The sequence below is a fragment of the Centroberyx gerrardi genome, chromosome 1 (genome assembly GCF_048128805.1).
Source record: "Centroberyx gerrardi isolate f3 chromosome 1, fCenGer3.hap1.cur.20231027, whole genome shotgun sequence".
Taxonomy (NCBI): domain Eukaryota; kingdom Metazoa; phylum Chordata; class Actinopteri; order Beryciformes; family Berycidae; genus Centroberyx; species Centroberyx gerrardi.
In genome coordinates, this window is record NC_135997.1 from 24,773,590 (window position 1) to 24,787,209 (window position 13,620).

Consider the following 13,620-nt stretch of genomic DNA (forward strand, 5'->3'; position numbering starts at 1 on the left):
GGAAAAAACATCCTATTCCAGCCTCACACACATTCCACACACACACACACACGGATACAAAGATAGCACATGCAATATGTAACGCGTGTGGACATGACAAACATGCGAGGCACTCCGCAAACAAGCACGCACACGCATGCACACACGCACACACACACAGGAAGCATGGTGCAGACAGACGGGCTGAGAAGTGCAGGTGGTGCAGTGAGTCGCGGCCGGCAGCGGGCGTGCAGCAGCTTACGAGGAGAGGCTTTGCAGGTTAAGGAAGTCGTGACATGCCCCTCCAGCAGGCCCATAAATCAGCCAGCTCAAACTCACTAAGGACCGCTCTTGGGAGAGAGAGATATGGGGCAGACAGCACACACATACACACACACACACACACACACACAGAGCAGAAACACACTCCCTACCTGAATGTTATGTAAACGGCTGTGGCACTTTTCGCCTCAGGCTTTACATGCCACACCTCACACTACGCGGTCGGGTGTGTGTGTGTGTGTGTGTGTGTGTGTGTGTGGGAGTGGGTGGATGTTGTGTAATCAATGAATTCTAAACAAATGTATCTTCAATACAATGATGCAACTGTTCTGCATGCATCGTTTTTGAGAAATGTATTCCTGTAGTCTTTCAAATTAAGGTTATAGAGGTCTGGGAAGCTTTGAATGGCTGGAATCAACTATGCGTCCATTTTGCATTTTTTTTTTTTTTGCAATAGTCACATTACTGTGCACATGTAAATGTAGCCAATGTCTCATTACCCAGTGATCTCTGAGAAGTGCAACGCAAAAACACCACAGCAATGATCACTCCTCACCTTGAGAATTAACACTTTAAGGTGCTGAGTTTTCTTTTATCTTTTTTCTGCCTTTATTAGACATGTCAAAATGGAGAGAGACAGAAAAGACTGGGAGAGAGAGGGGGAAGATCCGGATCTGAATCCAGAACGCCCGTGTGCGTGTGTGTGTGTGTGTGTGTGTGTGTGTGTGTGTGTGTGTTAAGGGAGAAACCCAAGCTAGCAGTAGCTCAGACAAATTCAATCTTGTGTTGAGACCTGAAACCTCTGGGCTGCCGGTGCGGACACATACACCATGGGCAATAAACCATCACTAATAAAAATGAAGTCTGATTTACTGCCGATCTGCTTCTCCTAATTAATTTGATACACTTTTTATAAGAAACTATCGTTCACACGCCTCCGAATTTTACAAGTTGAGACCGCTAAAGTCCATTTTACGGGGAGATGGACTAACACTTTTTATAGATAACATAAATTTTAGCTGGTGGTAAATTACAAACTTGCTCTGACAGCCATAAATAGAAAAGTTTCTGTTGTGTTGGCATGTTTGGTGACCGTCCTCGCCCATCTGTGGTAGCAAGTGCAGAGAGGAGAGCTACAGCTGCCCTATCTACAGCTAAAATCCAGACTCTGGTATTGAGAACAATGCAGGTCCAAAAATGCCCAGCCTGGAGAGGGAGACACAGAGAGACGAGAGAGAGCGACAGTGATAGAGTGAGACGCAGAGAGATGCGAGCCTCTAGCTTCACGTGAGTGGTTTAGTCCTTTCTCTGGTCCATGCGATGGCTCCTCTCTCCCTTTCTAGCCACACTGCACTCTGAGAGGCAGTTCTGCCTGAGTCTGACCAATATACTCAACTCTGTCCGAGTGAGAGACGCAGCAATTACTACGACCGGACTGATGTCTTGGTGCACTGATAGCATTAGCACACATTCCGCCAATAACGCACCAGCAACATTACCACAAAACTCGGCACAATCAACCACGATTATAATTTCACATTACAAAAAAAAATATTTCCATACAAACACACAGTGTACATAAATGTGTTTTAGAATGCAATTTCCTTTTTATTAGGGCTATGATTAGGATTTATATTACATTCTGACCCATCTTAGTCATCAGCATGACTCAGTTACTCCCTGAGAGCTTTGAGGGTATTATTCTTATGGGACATTTTACATAACCCCCCCCCCCCCACACACACACACACACACACACACACACCACTTGCAGGCAAAGATATCAAATATTGTTAATCTTCCCTCCCCAAATAGTGGCATTCAAACCTGTGTGCGCGTATGTTTGAATCAGTATATTATCTGACAAACGCTTACGGAACTGTCATAGGTGATCCATCCATCACCGGGGAACAAATCCCTGGATTATTATGAATATTAAAAGGATGAGAGAGCAGAGCGAAAGAAATCCGCCAACAGCACTATTTAAAACAGCGCCTTGACAGCTCAGTCAAAACAGCAGAAAGAACAGGAATTGGCAATCAATAGAATACGAGGAGGGAAAAAAAGCAGGGAGCCCGAAAACAACAACACCTTCAGCTTCAAAGACAAGAACAACTAGATCCTCACAAAAAACTGAAGACTTCATCAAAACAAACAAAAGAGTGCTGTTACCATGGCTTAGTTTTTCCCTCAGTATAGCCAAATGCAGAACTGTCTCTGGTTAAATGAAAAAGCTTGGACTTGGAATAAGATTCAAGATAAGTGATACTGTGAAATCCTTCCTCACCGTTTTTTTTTTTCCGTCTTCACAGCTTCCTACACCTGAGAGGAGGCGATAAATCTTGAGTCTTTGTACTCAGCTGAGGCAAGGACTGGGCTAGAGGTCAAACCAGTAAGACAGATGAAAACAAGAGATTGTCTGGAGGCCCATTAAAAGAAAATTGCAGAGGAGGGAAAGAGACATTCAAGCCCTGCCACTATTGGGAGCGATGGGAGGGCGTGTGTGTGTGTGTGTGTGTGTGTGAGAGGTGTGGGGGTGGGGGGGGGTGGGTGGTTTAGAGGAGAAGAGGGAGGGAGTGAGCGGTATATGGTAGATGACATGACAGAGGTTACCATGTCAAGACCTAAATTTCAAAACCTTGTAGTCACCCCAGTCCCAGAAACATCCGTTTGCGGTCTGACATTCACAAAGACATTCTCCCTTCTTATGCACTAGGGAACACAGCTGCCGCAACATTTTTCTGCTAAATATTCATCATTTCTCTTCTCACTCTGCGCATTCTTTGCTCTTTGTCATTGCTGTGCTCATTTAGCCACAGAATGAATATGTTCTCTGACAAAGCCGAGTGGAGAATGTGGTTCGACTGAATTCTTGTGTAAGCGCGGCTATTGTTGTCTCAGAAACCGTCTTCCTGGAAAACCCAGCGAGTGGCTGTCTCCGAGTGCGGATAGTTCAGCGGAAAAACACTAAAATCATATCTCGCTTTATTGGAGCCACTCAGCCGAGGTATATTTTCAGAAACACTTATCTTCGGATATAATTTTTGAGAGCAAACCCACTGCTTTTGAAAACATATTTTGACACCCTTCATGCCGCACAGGTCATTTCCACTTGGCTGCACCTGTCATGTAGAGTGTCACTTGGCCAACTGAGCCTGTTCATTAGCGACCAGCCTGCCAACATATGGCTGAATTACACTGCATATTAATTAACACTGTGTTAAGACATTCCATATGAAGCCATAATAAAGGCAGGGATGCATTACTGGTCCCCTAACCTGCGATTACCGAGAGGCTGAAGGTGGACAGAAGATTGTTGTTTCATGAATATGAGTTTAAAGCTTGTGGCTACATGACACAAATTAGAGGTATGAGGGAACTGAGGACCAAGGAGGGGACAGACGCTGTTGATCTACCTGCCATCATCTTCTGGGCCTCGTATGGCTCCATGTAGCCGTCATTCTCAGTCGTCACTTTTTCCGTGCTGGTCTGAGTCCCGCCGGCCTGCTCGGCGTCAAAAGGGTCCGCGTAGTCTTCTAGGATAATGAGCTGCAGGAGAAAAACAAGGGAAGGTGAGAAAAAGGGAGGGAGGAAGAAGAGAACGAGTGAGGGGAGAATTCATTTTGCTGCTCTGTTGAACACTACAACACAGGTAGATGTCCAGAGAGTTGCAATGCTACGTGACAGATGCTGCTGTGGCCCCGGGACCATGTGATAGCCACACTGCCGGGCCAGGAGATGAAGGGAGAAACACATAAATAACACCCCACCTCTGTATGCCTCGGCACACCACCACATCGCCTCAGCTTCAGACTTATAGCACGCTCTCTGCTACTGCTGGTCTGCCTAATTATATGATAGCCCAGTGACAGGCCTGCATTTCAAAAGTAGAGGAGAAGACCACAACTGCTCAACTTTCTTAAGAGAAACAATTTGGCAGATTTATGTCGGGCTGGCAGCGAGCCACGGCTAATTGCAGTCTTGCTCTTTTGCTGAGCATTTCGTGCAGTAGACGGCAATTAGGTGGACGTCCCGAGACCCAGAAATAAGGCCCAATCTTTAGGGAAGAGAGCAACGATCCGCATCTAAAGTGCCTCGAGGGGGATATTTGTATCCTTGAAATACCTGCTTCAACTACCAGTATCAAAGCAAAAAAGTAAAGATCCAAACTTTGGGACGAAATAAGGACCTGTCTGGACCATCTGTCCTGTTGGACTCCGGATCGAAAGAGGGGTTTGACTGGCCCAGCTGCTAGCAGGTGGTGAAAATGGACTTTTCCTCCGTTGGGACTCCTTACAGTCTAGCCCTGCCAATCAGTTGGACCAGAAGGCAGATAGACCAGAGGAGCAGGGTACCTCAGGTTCTACAACTTGGAGACATGTTAATAAAGGGTTTCCTTGACAAAAACCCATGCATGGTACACACACACACACACACACACAAGGAAATGCTTGAGCAAACACCTACGTGTGCATGCAAACACACATGTGACCGGCGCTACGCCCTATGAGTCATGTGTAGGCTACAGGAAGGGATTTGGTCTCATTATAAACAAGCTCATCACTCATCTGGTGGATGGGGCAGGGCAGAGTGGAGGTGGACCGAGCCTCACCGCCGCCATGCTGTGCCTCCACCTAGCCAGCTTTCCTGGAGGACAAACCACTGTCCATCCTCGCCACAGCACACACTTCCCAGAAACAAACTCTACAGCGGCCACCCGTGAGAATGCCACACACACACACCTGCCAAGCCTCAGGGAAGCAAGTACAATCCACAGATCTACATTTCCTACTCTGGGACTTCACTCCGGCTGGGAAAGCACCGACATTTTCGCAGTTCGGATCAAGGTCAAGTGTCACTTGACAGTCATAAGATTTACCAAAAAATGAAATCTTGAAAAAATGTCAGAGTGTTAAACGGTAAAAAGTTCACTCGGGATAATTTGTAAGCCGCTTATAGTGTGACAAAGAAATGCTGGCAGGTATATTCTTGCACAAATCAGCCACGCTATACATGGATTAGGCAATAATAGGAGAGGAGGGAAGTACCACGGATGTGTTTCATACCAGCTACTGTGTGTTAAATCCGCCTTGCTCACTATTCCCTCTCCATCTGTTTTGGGGAAAATAACTAGGACTTTTTCTGCCACAGCATAATTATGGGTTCCTCCACTGTTTTGCTTCTGTGAATTTAAGCAGGGGGGGGAAATCCAATACAAACACTGTTCTGGGCTTTTTTTTTTTTTTTGCACCACAGAAAATATATATTTCACTCAAAACTTTAATTGAAATTCAGCCATTCACATTAGCAATGTCCCTGGCTGTCCCGGAGAGCCAAAAGCTCACTACAAATGATGCATCATAGCCACAGCGTTCAGAATTGTTTTCCCATCTCACACCTTGTTGCATGGAAACCCAGCCATCAGTAATTTTCCTGTGTGCCAAACCCACCTCAGATACAGTCACTGCAAACACAGTCCAAACCTAATAAGTAACCCTGACTAAATAAACCTATGAATCACTTAAATGGCAGAGAAGAAGGCCAGTGACCATCTGCCTGTGGTCCACATACTGTAGCAGAGTGGCTCGAGGTTAGAGACCATTGGCCATAATATATGATAAAACATTTTTTAACGCTGGATTTATCCATGGAAGGCTTTTGCTGGGCATGTGCAATCTTTTTCAGCATTGCCTCGGTTCACATTCATACAGTTACACACATTCACACCTGGGAGCTTCCCGGAATAAACCAAAGTCTGCTATTCTCAGCCACTGAGCTGCTATGTGGGGCAATGGGGCTTAAGTGTCCTGCTCAAGGGAACTTTGATGGTAGTTGTTGAGTGAGAGTGCTACTCATTCACTTTTACCCACCCAGAGTTTCCCAGCTGGCCTGGGGATTCGAAGCTTCAGATATATCATTATATCATTATATATCATTTTCCTCCCCTTCCTCCCCTTTTTGTCGATCACCCGATTCCGAGAGATCCTCTACAGAGTCACTAGTGGTGTTTTTGTATGCATGCTTTCTATGTTTGTATGTATCTGTGTATATACTGGCGTTTTGTCCATGGCCGTGTTAAAGGTGAGCATAATAAGGCGATACAGTGCTTATTATTTGCCCACATGCAGGCCCAGGCATCAGTGAGGCTTACTTTTAGGCTTTTGCAGTCACATCTTGGGCTTCTACCACTTTACCACTTCCTACACTTTCATGAGCTGAAGGAGGCTTGGACATGTTTTAAGGAATGAGTGGGATAATGGCACTCACCTATGTCTTTATGTATAAACCCATTCCAAATACATGACATCGTCTGTGCCTTTCCTGTTGACATCAGTGTTAATGTGGGACAAATAAAGGGCAAGGTTGTAATGGAAACTTTTGACAGCATTAGACTTGTGATTGTATGTAATATAATAGTGGATAAAAACCAAGGCTTGCATTAGAGGCTCAAACACTATGCTCAGCTCTTAGCTAAGACCTAACATGCAACAGTCTTGCTGTTTAGAAATCCAGCTTGGTAATGTCTATGGTAGCAGGGTAATAAGCACAGAGTCAAAAAGACTTCACTTGGCCATTGTTCCTCGAATCTGGGTGTTTTACTACGTTTGATACCTTCCCAAACTATGAAAAAGGAGCGCAATTCATAAAAGGCCTGTTGGTACTGTAGAAATGGAACCGGAGCGTGCAGTCAGTCACAAGTGTAAGAGTAGACGTAATGATAATCCATGAGAAAGTAACTGTAATCAGATTACACACTAAACATTTTTCTGGGCTAGATTTAAAATCCAAGGATTACAATTACAGCTGCTAACACTGCAAACAGCGGTAGCTTAATTATGTCCCCGGTGCCCATGTCTACTTTATATAGGGTTGGGAAGGCTTGTCATCAAACAGCTAGCACAACAAAAAAAGATTTACACATTACAGGCGTGTGTATATTTAGCCCCGGTCTTCTTCGCTTAGTCATTTTTCACAATCGGGCAGTGAAATCTGTTTTTAGCACCTGGTAATGTAACTATTCCAGAGGGCAGATGGACACGCGGGTTTTCTTTTCCCATCCAAAGCAATTTGGATGCTGCTTGATATTTCACTTTCCCTTTGACTCATGAGGCTTATCTTGGGCCTCTATAAAAGCAAAACTATTAACAATGTATTACAAGGACTATAATGGGGGGGTAAGTGTGAGCTGGTGACGTTCAGTAGAAACAACCATCTAACCATCAGGTTCCATAAAAATACATGACATACATGTGGGAAGGGGACGTTTTAATGATTGGAACTTGTGCGATAGTTTTTCTGAGCTGTTTAGAGCTGTTTTGTTTTAATCATTGTCACAATTTCTTCTTTCCACATCTCAGCCAGACACAAATGACAAACCAGTTTCACAGTCTTGCAGCATACTCACAGCTTAGTGAAAATGAAACAAAAAGAAGTTGGTCATGGTATCAAGACGCTGCTGCTTGATATTTCACTTTCCCTTTGACTCATGAGGCTTATCTTGGGCCTCTATAAAAGCAAAACTATTAACAATGCATTACAAGGACTTTAATGGGGGGGTAAGTATGGGTCTTAATTGCTTAAAGTTTCCTTTTAGAGAGGTAGGCTATATATTTTCACCTTCAAGTTTACTTTACAAACCTGTGAGCTGTACAGCTACAGTCTGCCACTGAGCAGCTCAACTGGAGCAGCTGGTGGTTAACTGCCTTGCTCAAGGGCACCTTGTCAGTAGTTATATAGAGAGGGGAGAATGTTATTCACTTCAGCCTACCCAGATTTCCCCAGCACATTTTTGAATTTGAACTGTCAACAATCTGGCCACCAGACTGCCTCTCCAGGCTACCATCGCCCCGCTCCTGAGACCTGGCTCATGTGTGGGTGGAGGAGGTGCTTAATATTTCCAAACTGAACCGATGTGTTCCTCCTCCCTGTCCCACTGCACTAATGACTACTCGACAGCAGGAGGAGCATGGGGACGTGGAGAGAGGGGTGCTGGAGAGTGGGGGCGTCGCCTGGGGACACACCATCTGCCTTCTGGCATGCCAGGGTGTGTCAGGACCGCAGCCAAGCCGCACTTGTCATGAAAGCAAAATTCTGCCTCAGCACAAGACTGCAGCGCCTCAATGTATTAGGCCTTCGCTAAGCAGGGATGTAAGCCTGCAAGATTCTCACAAAGCCACCTCCCAGGCTTAGGGCACATCCCTGTGGTAACTGGTCTGCAGCACAGAGAGAGAACTCACTGCTACACTCTTTCCAGAGCCGCACCAGGATCCCAGGCTGGCCATGTCTTTTACCTGCCGGTGCTTTGGCAGCTCGCGACGAGGAGAAAAACAGACTTCTTAAAATGCATTGCGGCTCTCAGGCAATGAAGTTGATTTCAAATCAGTGGGAACAGAGGGGGAACATTAGCGAAGGAGGGAGACTATAACAGGCACCTGCCACTTTGGCTCAGCAGTCGACGCCGCTAGAGCTTCTAGGATTACAATTCAATTGGGCCCCAGTATTCCATTAGAAGTGAGAAAATACAGGCTACAATTCTCCTCCTCCACTCCTAATGGAGGGAGAATGGGTCTGGCGGGCCCATCAGAGCATCGCAAGTAAAAGAATAGAATTTTCACAAAACTGCATTAGTAGTGATTTGATCGCATGGCTTGAGATGTGGTTATAATAATAATAATAATAAGGAAATCGGCTACTGTATATTATTATTTTTTTTGCATTTTTAGCTTTTCAATGCATTTTCCATTGTTGCCATTTTAGAACCACAAACCATTTACTTAAACATTACATTAGGTCATTTAGCAGTCGCTTTTGTCCAAAGCGACTTATAGTAAGTACATTTTGTCAACAGTAATCAAACCGACTGTATAGCCTATCACAGTCTTCATCAGCTAAGCCTTCAATAGGAGTAGCATTCATAGAATCAGAGAGGTTTTTTTTTCTTTTATTGTGCATTTACCACTTAGTAGTAGCAGTAAATTCACAATAAAAGCAGGCCGATGGATTCACAAGGCACTGACCAGATAAACACCCACAGACACGCTGATGAAAATAATGACTAGGCTCAGTGTCAGCCACCTGAGAGCCCTGCTGAATGACTGCAGACAGGAATGTGATATAAATGTCATGGCTGGTCCAGGAAGGATTGAATGCGTCAGGGGCCGGTGAAGGCTGATGCCCCTCTGAGACCACCAGAACAGCCAGCAGGCTGCAGAATGAGGGAGGGGGGATAGGGAGGAAAGAGAAAAAAAAAGAGAGGACTGACGTGTGTGATTTATGTCTCACGCCACGGGGGATTTCAGCCACTGATAACCTAATACGACTCAGTGCTTAGCAGCTCGATTGCATTAAGGCGTTTCAAAAGGGGCTCTTTTTGCTGCTGTTGCTCTTTTGTTCTTCGGTGTAACGCAACAAAGAAAACATGCCACCATCTCAAGGCATGAAAGCCGCTTTACAGGAAGAGGGGAGGGGAGGAGAGAGGAGCGATGAGGGGAGACTGTATCTTGTATCTTTCGATTTAAAACAAAGAAGAGTATTGCTGAACAGCCATGCATATGTTTCCGCCTGTTAGACGGACCAACATTCGTCTAAAAGCAACATTCCGCAAGCAGCAACTCCTTAAACTGCCTCGGTTGATAGCTCCTCCACCTTATCTTGGTTTATAAACACAGGATGAATGCTGTGTTGCAGTCATGTGAAGATAACTGGGCCACAATCTTCTAAAAAGAACATCTTGGCGAGAAACATTCCCTCAAGGCAATTTATTTAAACAGAAATGATCACAGCCTCTCCGTTGACATGATGCAGTTACTATCAATAAGATACCTTTATGTTTCTAAGAACCATAGTGCAAATCTGGTTACAATTCAATGAAAGCCCCCTGTGAGGACTGAGCCCTGCTGGGTTCTGTATCTCTCAAACAGATTAGGCAGATGGAAAACTGGCTTCGCCTCAAAAGGAGAGACGGTGCAGCACTTTTCCCACCACGCAACCCTGGCATTAATGAAACTTTATTGAAACGTTTCCTGAGAAACGCGGTGGCTGCTTGAGCATTCAGCCTGTGGCTCTGTGAACTTGGGAGAGTGATGTGCCTCCTCTCAATGCCTACTTAGGAATCAGCAGAGGTAGCTAATCAAATTATTAGGTTTGCCATGAAGATGCTTTTTCACAATCAGTCACAAGCTACTGGAGTCCAAGCACCAATGAAGAGCACTTTACTTGAGGAAAACAAAAATTACGTTTATCTTCAGGTGAATCAGTCTGCTCTGCTTTTAACCTAATTGGAGCGTCTATCAACCTCAGCATTCCAATGTTAGTAGAGCATGTTACTCATCCTTGTGAATCAACAAAAACAATAAAGTGTATGGTAGATTAGTCATCGTGTCCCCAGAGGAAACTTTAAGATAAAAGCATGGGCGAGTGTTCTCAGAACGTGTATGACCTGATGATTCGTTAAAAACTGACACAGGCCTATGAAAAAAACGCATAATAGCCATCTTTAGCAAGCTCAGGACTTAGAAGGGGTGTGTGCAACAAGCTTTACTGTATATGTTTTAAGGATTAGATTTAGCATCCCCCCTTTGCACATCAATGTGCTCAACCATCAGTTTCACATGTGTCTCCCTTCGAGGCATCTGCGTTGTTCAAAGAACAGCGCGCTTCTTTGTGCCGACTTATTTATTACCCCCTCTCCCCCCCACCTCCAACCCCCCACCCCACTTTAAGATTCAGACCACATAAAACGTTGGTTCTTCAGATCTCTGCACTTTTGCCCATGTGGGGCCGGGCGGCTTTCGCACGGCAGCCGGGGTAAAGCCGGTTCTCTCGGCACAAGTGATTTAGCCTGTCATTGATCATGGGTTGCACGGGAACGCTTCCAGATGCAGCAACAGTGACACTGATACCACGCAGCGCAGTTCGGTGTCAAGTGGGGAAAACATCGGCAATGCATGATGAAGTGGAGTCAGAACAGCACTTGCCATTTGCTGTTGAAAGAAAAAAGGGGCGCATGACACATTATGTGCAGCTGGAGCGCCCCTATACAGGAGTATGGGTTACTGGGCTTTCCAGTGTTCTCAGCTTTGTGTTAAGGTTTAAATAGTCTGGTACAGGTCACAAATATTCAGTTCACACATCGGTCATAATTACATACAGAGGCACATATACATGCACTGTGCACATACACGCACAAATACACATAGCTATACACTCTAAAACACACATAGAAGCACACACTAGCGAAAAGGTTTGGAATGGGTTCAATCAGTGCTGAAGGAGGATGTCTAGTGTTCATTCACAATGCTCATTATAATCAGTCTTTCTGATGACATTCAGTCTGTACAAGCTGCTACTCATGAGTTCCCATGATAAGGAAAGTGCACATTAAGTTCTAAAAAAAACCTCTAGACCTGCAAGGGAGTTATAAATAGGTTACTCTTTAGAACCAGTATCATCATTTCATCTGCATTCCAATGCCTTTCTTACCATAAAACCTCTAATAACTTGTGGCGTCAAACACACCTCTGCGTATTACAATAGTCTGGGAGGTCTTCATATTACAGCACATAAACACCTGCTGTGACTAAACCACTGCTGCCCATAAAACTGTACTTAGGACCACTGGAAGCATCTGTCATACCGCCACAATATTATCATAATGTTCCACTGAGCCATCAATGTTTGTCAGGGCAGCTCTGAAGTCATCACTCCTCTCACAGTGACACTGTATGTGTCCTGTGTCTCAACAACACTGTGTCATATAAATCCCTCAAATATAACAGGGCAGATGCTACTAAAACTTTCCATTCTATACTCCTCAAACCTAAGAGACACAAACATAGAAGGCATAAGATTGAGCCAAGGGATGCAGTGTAAACAGGCCAATCTGGACTTTGGGAAATCTCTATGTCTTGGGAAATCTCTCTCTTTTCACAGGTGTTCCCACTCCATTCCTCCATCCTCCATTCTTTTCTATAATTTTACTTCCATCTGAACAAACTACCCAATGGATAGAGCTCTGGCTTTCACAATTTTAAACAGGTATTTGTGTGGCCTGACTTTTCAGTAAAGTCCTATTCTGATTGCCAGTCATGCCTTCTCTTTTCCATTCTTTTGGCTTAGTACCCAATGCAGTGGAGCACAACAAATACTCTGGCTTGTCCCTCGGGACGTCCCCACTGAAACACACTCCACAGACACTTAGGACCTGCACTGGAGAAAGAAGAAGAGGGAGATGGCGGCACCGTATGAAGGTGCTCTTAATATGCGACAGATATTCAAGATTAAGTACTTGACGACACGCTTGACAAAATCCAATTTCCTTCCTCTGCCCCCATCCCTCTGTGATAGATTTATTAGCAGTGTTTCTGCTACATACAGTCAGCAGTGGTGCGGCACCAGAGTCGAGAATAACTCTGGTGCTACAATGGAATGTTGGAATTTTATAACAAATATGATAATCCTGCGCCCGTGTGAATGAGCGATTTGTCCTTCACGTAGGCTACACCAATTTCCCTCATCGCTACAGTTCAAATTATTATGGAAACAGTGATTAGTCTTTCAATTTAAGATAGAGGAACTAGTTTAAAAGAAGAATAATGCAAGTTGCTTGCCCGGCAGATACACAAGTATGCCCCCACACACACATGAAGCCACACATGAACTCACACACACTCACTCCCATGTGACTTTGCTTCCACGAGGCATAGGCAAAAACACCATTGTTTATCATGGTGCATACAAGACAAAAAACTGACACAATTTTGAAAGCAGGGCTTCATGAAACAACACAAGGAGATCCGCTGGGACGGAAGGCTTTGATTTGGGAGTGTGATTTATAGAACGCGGAGGAAAACAAGCCACAGCCAGGCCATAAACAAAGCCAGAGATTTTGATGCGAGGATGACTTGATTGCGGTCGGAAGCACCGTGACCTCAGATAGCCTCTGTGTGGTGAGCATGTACCGAGGTCCCAGCACGTCCCCTAGACTGACAATAGAGCGAGCAGGGTGGAGTCCCACACCACTGCCATGGCTACGTGGCTTCCCACCTCTCTGAACGGGACAGCGAAGGGCGAGAGGGAGGCTACATTGGGAAGGGTGAGGGAGACTCTCCAATCTGTCCTCACAAAAAGCTCTCAGAGAAACGCACAAACAGCTATGTGCCGTCACCATTTGTCACTATTTCCGACATCCCGATTGCTCAAGTCGAAACAGGAGAGAACATTAACCCTGGTTACATTTTAGCAAGGACGCAGCAGTCAACATTCCCAGCCAGCGCAGAGGGGCGAGCGCAGACTTGCCGAGTTAAAAAGGGAATGTCACCAAGTTGTAAACACTTCCTGTCAGGAAGGGAGCACTTCCTT

General features: G+C 45.1%; 2 protein-coding genes across 3 annotated transcripts in view; both read right to left on the reverse strand.

Moving 5' to 3' along the window:
- The window catches only part of cd276 (CD276 molecule), a 215,089-nt gene that overhangs the window by 154,889 nt on the left and 46,580 nt on the right, over nucleotides 1-13,620 (reverse strand). The gene's annotated exons all lie outside the window — the stretch shown is intronic.
- The window catches only part of shf (Src homology 2 domain containing F), a 100,012-nt gene that overhangs the window by 77,221 nt on the left and 9,171 nt on the right, over nucleotides 1-13,620 (reverse strand). For both annotated transcript variants that reach the window (XM_078282956.1, XM_078282952.1), the window contains exon 2: nucleotides 3,678-3,810. In XM_078282956.1, the coding sequence (XP_078139082.1) occupies nucleotides 3,678-3,810 (133 nt within the window). The remainder of the gene's footprint in view (nucleotides 1-3,677; nucleotides 3,811-13,620) is intronic.